This window comes from Dermochelys coriacea, chromosome 6, assembly GCF_009764565.3.
Source record: "Dermochelys coriacea isolate rDerCor1 chromosome 6, rDerCor1.pri.v4, whole genome shotgun sequence".
NCBI classification, from domain to species: domain Eukaryota; kingdom Metazoa; phylum Chordata; order Testudines; family Dermochelyidae; genus Dermochelys; species Dermochelys coriacea.
This window is the reverse complement of record NC_050073.1, coordinates 58,503,813-58,520,557: the sequence shown is the minus strand read 5'-3', so window position 1 is coordinate 58,520,557 and position 16,745 is coordinate 58,503,813. Positions and strand designations below refer to the sequence as shown.

The following is a 16,745-nucleotide window of genomic DNA, read 5'->3' as shown; positions in this document are numbered from 1 at the left end:
GAGTAAAGGGATCTTGTCCAAGCAGGTGGAAAAGGAGGCCGCCAGAAGTGGCTGAGCCGCAGTTACTGGGGCCCACATAAAGCAGGTGGCCAGTTTTCTTTATATCTATTCAATGCCATTTTCCACTCAGCTCCCCCCCCCCCCAGTGCCAGAGCACTGCGGTGGGTGCGTGGGGCTGCAGGCTGGTCCAGTCCAGGCTTTTCAATATTTCAGTTCTCGCTGGGCCAGAAGAATCCGCAGGGCCAGAGAAGGGGTTAAAAGCGCGGGGCCGGTGATGTCAGTTCCTGTGCTGCTTTGGAGGGCTGCCCCTGCTATTGGAGCCAGGCGCTCCCGCTTTAAGGCGAGCGGAGCGGCCGGAGCATGGCACAGCGCTGAATGGGACGGAGACGAGCAGCGCGTGGATACGGCAGCGCCCCACGGGAGCCGCGCGCCTCGCCGGCTGCGGGAGCGGCCCCGCGGCAGGGCCCGGCTCCGCCCCGCTCCTCAGCGCCAGCCCCCAAGAGCCACACAAGGTCAGCCGCGGGGAGCCCTTCATGCCTCGGAGCCGTCCCCGGCCGGCTACTTGGGCTGCTCAGCTCCTGCCCGTGAGCAGCCCGCCGCAGGTGAGGGCGGGAGGCTGCTGTCCCCGGGCAATGCCCGCACCTGGCTGCAAAGCAGCCTCCAGCCAGAGCGTCGGGCGCTGCTTGTTCGCTCTTCTGCGCGGAGAAGCCAGGCGGGGGCTCCCGCGGGGGCTTTCGGAGCTGCCGCCGCCGGGGGCTAGCGCTGGCCCGGGGCTAGTAGTGTGCGAGCGGCGGCGTGTGGCGCGTCCCCGTCGAGGACCCCTGGGTAGGATCAGTAAACTGCAGGAGGGGCCAGGAGAAGGCTGTAGCTCAAGGGAGAAATCCCGCTGGGGGGGGGGCTCCGGCTAGCCCGGGGCCATGGAGAACAACGTCCTTACAGGTTTCAGAGCAGCAGCCCTGTTAGTCTGTATTCGCAAAAAGAAAAAGGAGGACTTGTGGCACCTTCGAGACTAACACATTTATTAGAGCATAAGCTTTCGTGAGCTACAGCTCACTGCATCGGATGCAAATGCTCACTGTAGCTCACGAAAGCTTATGCTCTAATAAATGTGTTAGTCTCGAAGGTGCCACAAGTCCTCCTTTTCTTTTAACGTCCTTACGGAGTCAGTGACAAATCGCAAAAAGAAAAGGAGTACCGGTGGCACCTTAGAGACTAACACATTTATTAGAGCATAAGCTTTCGTGAGCTACAGCTCACTTCATCGGACAAATCGGTGATCCCGCCTCTCCCTCCATAGCGTCCCCCCTCCACTTCATCCCTGTGGCAGGGCTGGAAAGGGGGGCCCGCCCCACTCCTTTCCTCAGTTGACCCAACCTGCTCTTTGGCTCGGAGACCGGCCTCTTTCGCCTTATTCATTCCCCCGCTTTGAGCATCCCTCCCTGGATTGGCGAGCTAGAAGGGACAGACGTGAGGGACCCCCTCGCCAGCCTGGCTTTCTCGGTGACTCCCAGACTCCCCCGAGGGGGAAACCGAGGGACCGCGTGAAGGGGCGGGGGGACAGGATGCTCGAGGAGAGGCGTTAGGTTCATGGGGAGGTTCAGCGCCGGGTGCGGACCGGAGCCAGGAGGAGCCTCCCGCTGCTCAGCTTGAGACACCGCGAGCACCTTCCCTGACTCCTTTCCGGGAGGCTTCGAAACAGACCGAGCTGAACTGCGCCGCAAGGGCGAGAATCTGGGGCATTGTCCGCGCAGTTCCAAGCGTTTCCACTTGATTCTTTTACCCTGACTGGCTGATTCGAGCATCACCGGCCAGCAGATGCTTAAGCAGAGGCTCTAGCGTGGAGAAATGCGTAGTTGAGATACGGAAATATTGTCTCGGTGGCTTTCATTTTTGTAGGGAATAAAAATTCACAATCAAATAGGACTGAGTCTCCTAACACTGCATGCAGGGAGATCTTCACTTTAGAACTTTTACAATCATCTTGCTTGATCACTTTGTTCTTCCTCACTTTCATAAGGCTTTTAGTGGAAAATATAGGAGCTCTCTAGATCAAGGCTAGAACACCAGAAAGTTCAGGGGAGGTTAGGTGCTCCTACTAGAGAGTCACAGATTAACCACAAAGTTTTGATCCAGATTTGTATTTCCCGGAATTGGACCTAGGTCCCCTAATTTTTGGATCCAGAGTTTGGAGTCAAGCTCCATTTTTGCTGTTAATCAAAAATGTTTTAGCTGCAACAAAGATTTTCAAAATTAGGTGTCTAAAGCTAGGTTCTTAAATCCATATTTATGCACTTAAATAAATGGCCTGAACAAATCAAGGTGGTGAGTATCCAACAGCTCTCATTGACTTCAACAGGAGCTGCTTGGCACTTTTGAATATTAGGCCACTTATTAAGTGTGTACATATGGATTTAAGAATGTAGCTTTAGACCCCTAGTTTTGAAAATCCTGTCCCTAATTAAATTAAGCAGCTGCTTTCTATTTCACAGGTATTGAGAATGCTGTTGCATCTGAATTTTTAATTAACATTTCTAATAATTTTTTTCCATTAGGGGGATTAGGCATTTGTTGTTTTTTCCTAACTTGATTTTACCCCATATGAAATATTTGGGATATTTTTGCTTTTTAAAAAAAAACAACTAACAGTTCAGCCGTGTAATTAGATTGTGTGGATTTTCCATCACAGTCTTTAAATCCAAACTGGATATTTTCTAAATGATATGTTATAGCTCAACCAGAAGTTATGGGCTATATGCCAAAATTACTGGGTGAGGTTCTATGGCCTGTTTTACAAAGGAGGTCAGACTAGATGATCATAACAATCCCTTTTGGCCTTAAAATGTATGCATGAAGATGTCAGGCTAAAATCTGTTTATGCCAGTATAAAAAGAGAGCAGGGTTTCACTTATGATCTCTGTCCAAAGAGCCACATTAGAACAGAGTTCTAACTTCATTGATAAGGCACCATAGTTATACAGATTTCAGAGTAGCAGCCGTGTTAGTCTGTATTCGCAAAAAGAAAAGGAGAACTTGTGGCACCTTAGACTAACAAATTTATTTGAGCATAAGCTTTCGTGAGCTACAGCTCACTTCATCGCTGAAGTGAGCTGTAGCTCACGAAAGCTTATGCTCAAATAAATTTGTTAGTCTTTATAGTTATACAGTGTTGTTCAACCTTTCGTGACCATTCCACATGCAGTGGCTTTAGAGTAATGGTGTATGTCAGGCACTAGAGGCATAAACACTGATGTAGTGGTGAGTGTGCCTAGGAGACTGTGACTATATGTATGTGTATGGTGTGGGCAAGATTGATATACCTGCTGTATTGGGCTGTGCAAAATGTGATGTGGAGAGGAGCGAGCTCTTATTTTGGTATAGTTTTTAGGTCTGGTGTTTGTAGAATGTCATTCTTTGAACAGGTCTGTTACTTCCATGGGGTTTCCCCCACAATACAATGCAGATCCTGAGCAATGTCATTCCCCTGTATTAAATGAACATGCATTTCGATGTGGAACTTTAATTCACAGATCATGTGAAAATATGGGCAGGTCAGCCCAGCTTGGGGGGAGGAGGGATGGGACACGGGGGTTAAGGCTTCAGCCCCAGGTCGGGGTAGGGGTTGGGTTGCCAGGGCTCCCTTGTGTTTGAAAATATTTACGGGCTCTGGGCTCTAGACTACTTCGGCTGAACTTAAGTTCTGATCCCAAATCTTCTAAGATTTAAAGATGAGGGCAGAAGACTCAGAGGTGATTGCATCTAGAGGAACAAGTTATCTCTTTCTATCTTGTGATGGTAGACTTAAAGATCACGATAGTCAGGGATTTTGCCTCACTTTTTTTTGAATTCTTGTTCTCTCACTTAGGCCCCAGTTCAGCAAAGCAATTAAGTGTGTGCTTAACTGTAAGCATGTGAGGTCCCATTGAAGTAAACTGGACTGTTCACTTACTTACTCAAGGACATAGTTAACTGTGCTTTGCTGATTTGGGGGCTCAGTAACTAAAAGCCATGTCTTTGTGGAATATTTTTGCCTTCCACTAGTTTGTTATAGTAGGATTACACAAGTAGGTGATGTAGCACGCACCAGTTCATTATTGTAAGGTTGCTTGTGGATTCTAGGTGGCTGAATTCAATGATTCTACTTCATTTTGTATATAAGACTCCTCATGCATATATTTGGAAAACAAACCTTAAAAAAAAAAAATCAGAACTTTGCAAGCAGTTACTGAGGAGAAAAATAAAGCAGGTCAAATGCAGGGTTTTTGAACCATGACTGTGACCTTTACACAGTTCTGTTTTATCTCTTTAGATGTGAACAAGGACATAGGATTGTGGATGTTTTGTCTTTCAGTTCTAGTTTGTTCCCACTGAGGGATGGAAGAATCTGTATCTGTTGCAATAGCTGGATTGTCTGGGTAACAGGTCCACTGTTGCAGTACTAAGATAAAACACCACATCCTCCCTGAAAATTGTTCTTGGAATCTGGTACCTGAGGAAACTGGGAGCCAAACCTTCAAGGTTCTAAACTACGGTGAAGTACTGGGTTTGTACTTTCCACCTTCCCCTTGCTCACCCACCCTTACTAGAATCATTTTATGGTGTTTCATGGTAATGCACCAAAATGTCTTTGTAACTAGTGCTTAATTTGTAATGAAAGAGGTGCCAAGTTTCAAGCTGGGCAGCTGGAGAGTGGTGGCTGCTGATTGTGTGCCCAGCTCTGAAGGCAGCACCACCACCAGCAGGAGCACAGAAGTAAGGGTGGCATGGTATGGTATTTCCACCTTTATTCTGCACTATGGCTGATGCCTGCGCTGCCTTTAGAGCAGGGTGGCTGGAGAGGTAGTTGCTGGCTGGGAGCCCAGAGGTGCCAGGACTATGAACTGCCAAACCTAGAGGTGCCAGAGCTCAGCCCTGGCAAACCCCGGCACAAATTAAGCACTGATTGTATGTCTGAGTGAGAGAACTTCATCATCTGGATTGGAAGATGCTAGATTGACAGCTTTGAATATTGAAGTCATCTATTTATGGATTGCACAATAAAGATACTGTATAGGCATTCTATACTCCGCCCCCAGTCTGGGAAAGAGCACTTGCAGAGTGTGAAAGGAATTCAGTAGGTGACCCCATTCATTTAGCCTCTCTGCTGAGACTGCCAACAAGACCATCACCCAATGACAATGGTGTTGGTAGTGTATATGATATGGACAGCTGACCTCTGGGAACTGAAGTTAACTGTAGCAACCAGCTCATGCCAGAAGGTGAGAGACTTGAGTACCTCATTGTAGCCTGCATAGGTACTGATACGATTATTGCTCATGAAATTATCCAAAAATTTAAAACTCAAGTTATTATACCTTCCATATTTTCATCGAGTGTTTTAACAAAGGTGGATACATTTTTATTACTCCTCCATTTACAGGTTGGGAAGGATGAGGGTGGAAATGAAGTGCAGGGAGATAATGTTTAGTATCCTAGTATGAGTCAACAGCAGAGCTGGCAGGAGAGCCCAGGTCTCTTGATGCATAGCTCTCTGCATTGAATGAGTGGACTGTCTTCTCTGTAGCACCTTAGATCTTAAGAAACCTGCAGTGGAGGTTTTTGGTTAAAAATGTCCCAACTATTTAGCACTCTACACACTAAATAGCAAGTAAGCTCCCGAAGTCCCTGCTACCACTGCCTAGATCCAGCTACGTTCCCTCTGTGTGCAATAACTTTTAATAAGTTTGCTGAGGCTGCCTCTTTTTCTGTTCTCAAACAGGCTACTTCCCATTGTAAAGAAATCACCCTTGTTTTACAGCTGATATATTAGGACACAATAGGTCCCCTAAATCCATGAAAAATTGTCAGGGTCCTCCAGACACAATTTTTCTCAGCCCCCTATACTGCCAATCTAGTTTGGCTAGATGGTTTTAAGTAAAGAAGGTCACATGGTATTATTTCTGTTTCTTGATTGGGAACCATTCTAAGAGTTATACTCCTCCAATGTAAGTACTTGCAACTGAAAGTTCAAAATTCAGAATAGTTGTGGAAAGTATATAATGCTGTAAATTCACTGTTTTGGCAACCATTCCTGCTGGTAAACTTGTGCATTAGAATATTTGTGGGATACAAACGTGAAAGGGGTGCAGTCAAAGGACAAAACAAATCCCAAGTTTTAGTCAAGCAAATATTTGGGGAACATATTTAAGGTATTTGCCCAGCTCTACCAAAAGGTTGTCTTCATCCTTGATTACTCAGACTGTGTTAGGCATGTGATCCTGGGGAGATGGAATGGGACATTATAGTTTGCAAACGGAAGCATAAATTTAGTTGAATATGCTCCAGTCTGGGTAACAGTGCCAGTTTTTCCAAAAGCCTAATGAATGAGGCTTTATCGCCCCTATTCTCTGCAACACTTGAATAGCTTGCAGCCAAAGGTTTGCCCTACCATGACTGTTGTCATGTAGAAGGACACTAAGTCCCTGGCCTCCTAATGAAGTGGACTTTCTGGCTATGTGAACTTCAAATATTTAGTCAAGAGACAAATGTGTCACTGTCCGTCCCTATTCCCCATCCTCCCAGTTTTCCCCCTCATAGCAGCAGGTTTTCATGTTTAGATTCCCTCAGCCTGCCAATGTGTAAGTCCTGCTGGGAAAGGTTACAGTGCAGCAGCAGTCAAAAAAGCTAACAGGCTTTTGGGAATCATCAGGAAAGGGATAGATAATAAGACAGGAAAATATCATATTGCCTTTATATAAATCCATGGTACACCCACATCTTGAATACTGCATGCAGATCTGGTTGCCCCATCTCAAAAAAGATACAGAGAAGGGCAACAAAAATGATTTAGGGCAGGGAACAGCTTCCATTTCAGGAGAGAGTAATAAAACTGGGACTTTTCAGCTTGGAAAAGAGACGACTAAGGGGGGGATATGATAGAGCATATATAAAATCATGAGTGGGTGTAGAGAAAGTAAATAAGGAAGTGCTAGTTACTCGTAACACAAGAACTAGGGGTCACCAAATGAAATTCAAAGGTAGCAGGTTTAAAACAAACAAAAGGAAGTATTTCTTCACACATTGCACAGTCAACCTGTGGAACTCTTAGCCGTCACAACACCCTCTGGCAAAGACTATAACAGGGTTCAAAAAAGAACTAGATAAATTCATGGAGGATAAGTCCATAAATGGCTACTAGCCAGGATGGGCAGGGATGCAAAACCATGCTCGGATGTGTCCCTAATCTCTGTTTGCTAGAACCTGGGACTGGGTGACAGGGGATGGATCGCTTGATGATTACCTGTTCTGTTCATTCCCTCTGAAGCTGCTGGTATTGGCCACTGTCAGAAGACCGGAAACTGGGCTAGATGGACCCTTGGTCTGACCCAGTATGGCTGTTCTTCTGTTCATACAATCTCCGTAAAGTTATTTACTAATACATCACATTGTGTATTCAAATATAACTCTGTCCACACATCCCTGCTCAGCCACAGAATATAGACTAGGAACTCTCTTACCCACCCATTCTGCACTCTAGACTGCTAATATGGTTACACACTTTCAGACCACCACCAACTCACCAAATTTAGTTCATAGATCCAACTACAGAACATCCTCCCACTCAGTTCATCTACCCTCTATTAACTAGAAGCACCAGCATCCTATTTTCTGTATAAAGACCAGAAACTGGACCTTCCCTAATCCCAAAGTACTGCCAACATATTGCATTTTATTCTCATTTACAGTCCAGAAGTACCTTTCCCCAACTCACTAGTCCACTGAGTCAGGATAGATTGTTTTCTATCTGTCCTCCTCCCGTTGATTGGAAATCTCAGCATGCCTTTCCAATTCACCCTTGTTCCTGTGAATGAGAAGTCCTATCTTCCAGTTAACGATCACAAAGGGACCGGACCAAGTGTGTAATGTAAATGCTTGGTGGCACTGGTGTTAGAGTGGAGCCAAGCTGCCCAAGAGTGGATCTAGGAGGGATTGTGCTTAAGAAAGCACAATCCATCCTGGCTCTCTTCAGTGACAAGAGGAACTACTCTCTCCTAGACTCCCACTCAGAATTTGGGATATTGGTTCATCCTGTTCATCAGGGGCCACTTGCTAAAAATTCAGATCAGTGTTCAAATTTTGAACATCCCCAAGTGGATGTGTTCAGAGAACTATTCACAATGACTTCAAGCTCTCTTTTTAGAGTGGTAATAGCTAAGTTAGACCCCATTTTATATGTATAGCTGGGATTATGTTGTCCAATGTGCATTGCTTTGCATTTATCAACATTGAATGTCATCTGCCATTTTCTTGCCCAGTCACCCAGTTTTGTGAGATCCCTTTGTAACTCTTCAGTTTGCTTTAGACTTAACTATCTTGAATATTTGTGTATCATCTGCAAATTTTGCAACCTCACTGTTTACCTTTTTTTTTTTTTTCCAGATCATTTATGAATATGTTGAATAGTATTGGTCTCAGTACAGATCCCTGGGAGACACCACTATTTACCTCTCTCCATTCTGAAAACTGACCATTTATTCCTACCCTTTGTTTCCTGTCTTTTAACCAGTTACTGATCCATGAGAGGACCTTCACTCTTATCCCATTACTGCTTACTTTGCTTAAGAGTCTTTTTCTCAAAGACCTTGTCAAAGGCTTTCTGAAGTTGAAGTATACTATATCTGTTGGATCACCCTTGTCCACATGCTTGTTGATCACCCCCCCCAAAGAATTCTAGTAGATTAGAGAGGCATGACTTTCCTTTACAAAAACCATGTTGACTCTCCCCCCACCCCCCAACAAATTGTTTTCATCTATGTGTCTGATAATTCTGTTCTTTAATATAGCTTCAAACAATTTGTCTGGTCCTGAAGGTAGGCTTACTGGCCTGTAATTGCCAGGATTGCCTCTGGAGTCTCTTTTAAAAACTGGTATCACATTAGCCAGCCTCCAATCATCTGGTACAGAAGCTGATTTAAATGATAGGTTACCTACCACAGTTAGTGGTTCTGCAGTTTCACATTTTACTTCCTTCAGAACTCTTGGGTGAATACCATCTGATCCTGGTGACTTATTACTGTTTAATTTATCAATTTGTTCCAAACCTCCTCCAATGACACCTCTATCTGTGACAATTCCTCAGATTTGTTACCTAAAAAGAATGGGTCAGGTTTGGGAATCTCCCTCACATCCTCATCCATGAAGACCCATGTAAAGAATTCATTTTGTGTCTCTGTAATGGCCTTATCCTCCTTGAGTGGTCCTTTAGCATCTATATCGTCTAGTGGCCCCACTGGTTGTTTAGCAGGCTTCCTGCTTCTGATATACTTAAACATTTCTTTTGCTGTTACTTTTTGAGTCTTTGGCTAGCTGTTCTTCAAATTCTTTATTGGCCTTCCTAATAGTTAAAAGTTAGGATAGTTAAAATCCCCCATTATTACTGAGGTTTTTAAAATTTGTATAGCCCCTCAAATTTCCCTGAGCATTTCATTGCCACTATCCCCATCCTGGTCAGGTGGTCGGTAGTATGTCCCTACTGCAATATTCTTATTATTCAAGCATGGAATTACTATCCATAGAGATTCCATGGTACAGTGTGATTCGTTTTAAGATTTTTACTTCATTTTTGACTCTGCTTTCTTTCACATATAATGCCACTCCCCCACCAATATGCCTAGTCTGTCCTTCTGATGTATCGTACCTTGGTATTACTATGTCCCATCAATTATCCTCATTCCACCAAGTGTCTGTGATGCTTATTATATTAATATTCTCACTTAATATGAGGCACTCAAGTTCACCCATCTTAGATTTTAGACTTCTAGTATTTGTGTATAAGCACTCTAAAAAAAAATTGTCACTTTTTTGCTGTCTGCCATTATGTGATGTAATTGAATGGGACTCTTTCATTTGACTGTTTCTCATCAGATCCTACACATATTTTTATCATCTTCCATCCTCTCCTCCTTATTAGGATATTATTAATAGATTGTCCCCTAAGGAATGTCTCTGTCCCAACCATGTGCTCCTCGCACCAGTCGGCTTTCCCCCAGCTCTTAGTTTAAAAACCTTAACATTAACAAAGCTTTGTCTCATGATAGTCCATGTTGACTACCAGTCCTAGTGGCTGTGCTGGAGTTCTTGTGTTAAAGGTAGGATGGCTTCAAGAGGACATCCCACAATAGCATGGTGGAAACCTACACTATTCAACTGTCTACATAGTAGGCTAAAGCCAAAAGCTTTGGGAGATGGCATCTCCCCTACATGCTCTCGGACAGGAACTAATGGAGAAAAACTCTGCCAGGATAACCATTTCAAAGTTCGTATTTTTCTTTTCTCAGTGTTTCTTTTTTTTTTTTAAAGAGTACCTTGGAGGATCTGCCTAAGCAGACGAAGAGCTTTGCCATGGCAGAGCTTGCAACGGAGAACAGCAGCTGCATGGACTGGCAGAAACGCTGCCTCGCATTGGAATCCCAGCTTTTCAAATTCCGTCTGCAGGCTAGCAAGATCCGAGAGTTACTAGCTGAGAAGGTGAGGCCAAAGCTATATACTAGAACATATCTACCTACCTATTACTGGGCTATGCAGTGAAATCAATGAGCAAGAACAATCCGTCAGTTGTACTACATCTCTACCTAGTTCCCACTTACACTATAGTCACTTTGTATTGTTAAAGAGCCTGATGGGGATGTGCCTCCCAGCATGGTGTAAAGTGGCATTAGTGTAAATGAAAATTGGGTCCTGTGCATCTGACATGCTATACCATCAGACTCATTTGATGCAAAGGCTCCTTAATGGCTCACTGGAATTTAATATTTTAAATTTTCACCTCCGGAGACCTTTGTTGAGATTTTGTCTCAAGTCACAAATGAAAGGAGTTTTGCAGGCTCATTCCAGCTTCTTGTTTATCCACACCGCCACACAGTCTGGCACAATTGGCAGTCTCTATCCAGGGAATGACCCTCACTACTGTAGGGCATAGACACATAGCAGAGTTGATTTGGATCTTGGGCCAACAATAGCGGAGGATGCTGCAGGTCCGGATTGGGTTGGTATTAGAAGAGCTTAGAGGGGTACAGAACTATGCTGTATTGTGATAGTTGTGTCAGGTCCCAGGCCAAAACTGTCAAGGGGAACAGCCACTCGGGACTGAGATGCATTATCAGTGTTGCGCTGTGCAAGCTTCCCCTGCACCTTTCTGTCTTAAAAAAAACAAAACAAAAAAAACCTACTTTTGGTCTGTTCCTCACTTTCTGGTCCTCTAAATTCACTCAAAAAGTTGGGGAGGAAGAGAGAAGGAGGTTTTTACTTTTGATATTTTGTGTTACACACACACACGGATTTCTTTTTCTCTGAGATTATATTTTTTTAATTTATCAGTGTTTTGAAGAGGGGAAAAAACCATCTATCTGGAAAGTGAGATTGAAATGCTCTGGTAAAGCAGGTTTATTTATGTTCTGCAGAGGGTTGCAAGTCAAAGCTCATTCCTTGAACACTTCATGTGAAATTATTTCCTGCTAGTGTAGCTCTAGTAACTGCCTTTCTACAGGTTCCCACAAAGCATAAGGCACAGGATTAACCTTTAGAAATTAAGAGTAGTACTTTCAGCCAGATGCAGTTTTGCTACGACCCCTTTTATTTACCTTATGCCTGTATTAACACAGCTTGTAGTTTTGCTTTTGATTCCCTCACTGGATCCAACATGTGGTTTATGATAATCCAATTTAAGAGGGTTCAGCCAATCAGTTATTTGTATGGTGGTAGCAATATCCTTCAGTCACAGTTAAGTAGGCAAGCTGCAGACATCCAAACACTTTTAATCTGTCCCTGATGATAATTGTGACCTACATCAGTTTTGCTCCATTTTACATTAGGAATCCTTGTTTGTACATTCTTTTAGAAAGCACAGTTCTCAACCCCTGTAGTGATTTTCACTCTTGCTTTCACTTTAGTTACATTTGCACTAACATGATATAGAGCATTCCAGTCCTGTTCGTTCCACACTTCATAGAGGTCTGAGAAACTCTCAGCTATCTTCATTTTGGGAAGGCAGCATCTGAGCTGAGCTCCTCCAAGGCTTGTCCATACTGGGGACACTTTCTAACCAGTTTTAAAGCCAGGCAGCTAAACAAACTTTACGCACTGTATAGAGCCAGAGTGTAGGCCTGGTATTAAGGCAGCCAGACCAGCTTTTATGACACCAAGGAAATCTAAGCCTTATTTCTTAGGCTGTAGGCTATAGCCACTTCCTAGTTTTATTTCTTTCCATGGAAATTCTTAGATTAAATCCACATCAAACTAATGAAACTGTTTATTAAATTTCCTTCCGGGGCATGAACACACCATACACCTGTTTGACTCTCCCCTCCATAGAACCTTTGATGACAATCCTGGCCAACGGCAGTGGGATAGTCACCAGCTTCAGGGAGCCCCCCCCTTATGGAAAGGGAAGCGGCTCTGGGGCTAATCCAGCCCTTTAGTCAAAGCAATAGGCCCTTTGTTCCCTAATCTCAACAGTTTGGTTCAGTGATCAAGTTACTCTGTAACCAGCTGTATGGCTTTGTGATGTGGTTTTGATGAAAGGTCAAAGAGCAGGGCCCTATATACTTAACGTATATCAGGAGGGGAGAGGAGAGGAGGACAAGGTAAGGGTCAGGTTTCAGGACATGTGAATTTGCTTGTCCAAGTGAAGTTTTACAGTACACAATGCCCCTGCTGAATACAGATTCTCCACCATCTGATGGTGGTTAGGTGGCCTGGGTCAAGGGTTCAATCTCTCTGAACTGGAAGACTGTCTGCAGACTCACTCCCTCCTTATTCACAGTCTCTTACCAGTCTTATAGCAACTATGGCAATTGCTTACATGGAAAGGGTATATTAGGAGAGCATCTGTTTGTTTAGCTGAAGGTAATAAGTGTTCTTTTTGAGGAGAGAGAATCCTACAGTCTGTTTTTGGTCTTCATTTCAGCTGTTCCTCCCTCTCTCTGTTCTGGTTCTTCCTCTTCCCCACCCAACCCCTACCCCACCTCTTCTGAGAATGTCCGTCTCTCCTTCTCCTCTACCACACAGATTTCTCTTTCAGCTGGTACCTCTCCTTCCCCAGTCCCCTGGATGTACTGCCTGGGCTGCCTCATTCCCTTCTTTCCTGGACATTCCTCACTTGCTGGTGGCTGGCTCCTCCTCCTTCTTTTCAGCTGCTATTACAGTTTTCCAGGCTCTTCTTTACAATGAAGACCCTGAACTATGTATAAGCTGCTGAAAACAAGGAGGACCAGCATGATATGACTGACCAGGAAGTGTCTTATAGATTCCCAGTAGTCCACAAGCCTCCATTTGGGAACCACTGGCCTATGTGAAATGAGTTTGCTGGGGATGTAGAGGGCAAATGCTTACTCCCATTCAGTGGATAGGTGTCCCCTTCACATCATCCCAAACGGACACCCCTTGGCAATTTCCATTCATCTGTTTAATAGATGAACAGAGAAAAATATTTGAGTTGTGTGCATTTGTTTGTGATCTGATCCTTAGTGCTGTCAGGATAAGGACACTCATCTCTAGATTCTATGTTGAGGGACTAGAACAGTGTTTTCTCAACTCCCATATATCTTTCCCTCCCACACACCCCTGCTCCAAATCTCTCCCCCCTCCCCTTACTGCAGAGTAGAACCCCTCTGTGTGCCAAAATTGCTACCTTATCACCCTGAGTGGACAGTCTCTTGCAACTTAGCTCAGACCTACTTCCTGGAAGTCCCAACTTTTCCCAGGTTGTTGATGAGAAGTATCCATGTAATGATTACGGAGATATCAGAACAGTGACACTTTAATATATACATTTTTTTAGTAAATTTGTTTAGCCATATAAAACCACTCCTACTCCTATTGAAGATGATGGCAAAACTAACTGGCACCAGTTATGGAACTTTACCTGAAATTTTTAAAAAAAAGAAAAAAAAATTGCCTCAAAAGAAATAGCTATTGCATAATTTAAGACAATACAAATATTTCCTTTTTTTTTTTTTTTTTTTTATTCCAAGGGAAACAAGTTGTTAAGCAACTATTCCTTTAGAGCATTTGCAACCTAAAAAGTATAGCACTGAGAGAACTGAAAAGTGAACCAGAGTGAAACTGACCAGTCTAGCATTGCTATCCAAGTGAAGTGAAAATACTCCTCGGGTAGTGTTGCCAATTTTAGCACAAGTCTTGTAATATTTGATATTTCTTACTTAGATTGTAAACTCTTTGGGCCAGGAACAGTCTAGCACCATGCATTCCTGGTCCATGGCTGGGGTTCCCAAGTGCTAGGGTAATACAAATGATAATGAAGCCTTCTCTGTTAGAATCAAGAGAATCTCAGCTTTCAAAAATGTTTAGCCCTCATAGCTGTGGATAAAAGCTTGAAAAAGTGAACCACATGTACTGTAAAGACTCAGAAACCAGTAGGCAAATAAAGAGTTTGGGTTTTTAAGCCAATCTAACGATATTTTGGGGGGTCTGATCTGACTAATGATTTACCTTGTGGCTGGTAATACTCTCCATTTTATGATGCAAATACATTAAATGTTAAAAAGGGTTTCAGACTGATTAATCTACAGTGCTGCTTGTAACATAAGGAATGTTTATAAAGCTAATACAATTTAACCCAGTGTCTTTTCCATGCAGTTTTGGACAGGGGAAGTGGAGTTGCACTTGTGAGGTTACGTATTGACAGCCTGATCCCATGGGAACTTAACTATATGAGTAAAAAGAAAAGGAGTACTTGTGGCACCTTAGAGACTAACAAGTTTATTTGAGCATAAGCTTTCGTGAGCTATAGCTCACTTCAAGTAAAGTTACTAAGATTTAGGTGTTTGCAGAATCAGGTCCTTAATAACTATGTCAAAGATACTAAAATACCATGTCCTTATGAGAGAGTTCTGCATTCCCCTCAGCCCACCATAGGTGCTAGACTGGGTTCTAGGAGCATGTGTATATCATCAGGGGTTGTGTGTCTTTGGTATAGGCATTTATTTCCATGCTCTGGGTTTCTCACACACAGGGGGATAATCATCTGCTGGTGAGTGACATGGCAGACTGTTGCCATGGCAGCATGATGACCTGGTTACAAGTGTGCTGTGGGCCTCTCCAAAAAAAAAAAAATACAAAAATCTGAGCAACAAATTAACTTTAAGCCTTGGTTTTATTTTGAATGCCTGACTGAACATATGAGCAGAGGTCTGTTCGTGTACATGGCAGGCAGGTTCCTACGTAGCCTTTAGAGGGACCAGTTGGATGGCTTCTCACTTGTTTGTATGGAAGAGGGATGCATCTTATTGCAATCCTTTGAAAAGCCTCTTATAATCTCGTGTTTAATATGGCCATGGAGCTATGACGCAGCTTCATTTTGACACATTTGAATGACAAATCTTTGCCTTTCTGTAGCATATGCAGGAGGTAGCATGGGATAATTGTGGAAGTACAGGAATGGAGTTTCAGAGTAGCAGCTGTGTTAGTCTGTATTCGCAAAAAGAAAAGGAGTACTTGTGGCACCTTAGAGACTAACAAATTTATTAGAGCATAAGCTTTCGTGAGCTACAGCTCACTTCATCGGATGCATTTGGTGGAAAAAGCAGAGGAGCCCTTAGCTAAGGGCTCCTCTGCTTTTTCCACCAAATGCATCCGATGAAGTGAGCTGTAGCTCACGAAAGCTTATGCTCTAATAAATTTGTTAGTCTCTAAGGTGCCACAGGAATGGAGTTGGGAGAGAGGCCTTTTAATCCTGGTTCTTCAACTGATTTGCTGTGTGTCTGGGGAGAAGTCACTTTAATCAATGTGATTCAGTTTCCCTATCTGTATAATTATGAAGTATTTTCAGATTTTAAAATGGAAGAAGCTATATAAATACTAAGTATTATTAATTCCCCTAGGAATGTCAAAGAGCCTTACAAACAGGAGTATATTAAGTCTCACCGCAGGCCCTGTGAGTTAGGTGATGCATAGCAAAGCTACACAACAGGTTAGTACAGGAAGTGAAGACTATCAGTTCACTTTAAACTGCATGGGGAGTTAGTGTGTCAGAATTTAACTCGTCTGTAATTTAGCCTGGTCACCTCAATCTTGCAGAAAGTGTGTGGAATCTTCAGTGACCACAAGTGGTCATGACCTCAGTTTTATATCCTTCAAAAGTCACCAGTTAGAGTAGTACTAAGCCAGCTAGCATGATGCCACTTCAGAGGGAAGAAAAGCAAGTACTCCCTGAAAAATCATGAGTTTTCTTGGAAATCTATCATCCAAGTCCTGACCTGCTCCAGTCCTGCTTATCTTTTGGGAGATAATGGTATCACAGGAGGAAGAGTTAAGCCTGCAGGAATTAATAGATAGTTACATACCTAGGATATTCAACAGCATCTGGTAAAGACCCAAATCCAGGATGACAAGTCCCAAAGGTACACTCAGCAAGAGAGCATGGGTGCAATTTGAGCTGTCAACTCCATGCTCATTTGAATCATAAGGTGGGGGATGTTTCCATAAAATTAAGCAATACAGGCAAGGGGGGAAAAGGTCACAGAAATGCCCATCTTGTGGGTAACAGTGAGGGCATAAAGCCATTTCCTCCACTGACCCTAAGACAATGGTCATCCAGTATTGATTTTTGTTCCACATTTAAAGTGTCCCCAGTTTGCATGTAGCCCATACTGGTAGCTGTCAGAAGCTATTACCATTTGGAGGTGGCTATTCAGTGGCCTACTGTATGACGAATGTATTGGTGAATCTCCAGTCTTGGTGGACTTATGGTC

General features: G+C 43.5%; 1 protein-coding gene across 4 annotated transcripts in view; it reads left to right on the top strand.

The window, feature by feature from the left end:
- Positions 1-285: 285 nt before the first annotated feature.
- Positions 286-16,745, top strand: part of PLEKHH1 (pleckstrin homology, MyTH4 and FERM domain containing H1) — an 86,593-nt gene continuing 70,133 nt past the window's right edge. The window contains exons 1-2 of one of the 4 annotated variants that reach the window (XM_038404331.2): positions 286-602; positions 10,336-10,503. In XM_038404331.2, coding sequence (XP_038260259.1) covers positions 534-602; positions 10,336-10,503 — 237 coding nt within the window. In that variant the 5' untranslated portion in view covers positions 286-533. Of the gene's footprint in view, positions 603-625; positions 940-10,335; positions 10,504-16,745 lie in introns of those variants that run through there. The other 3 variants (XM_038404332.2, XM_038404333.2, XM_043517409.1) reach the window with 3 other exon arrangements.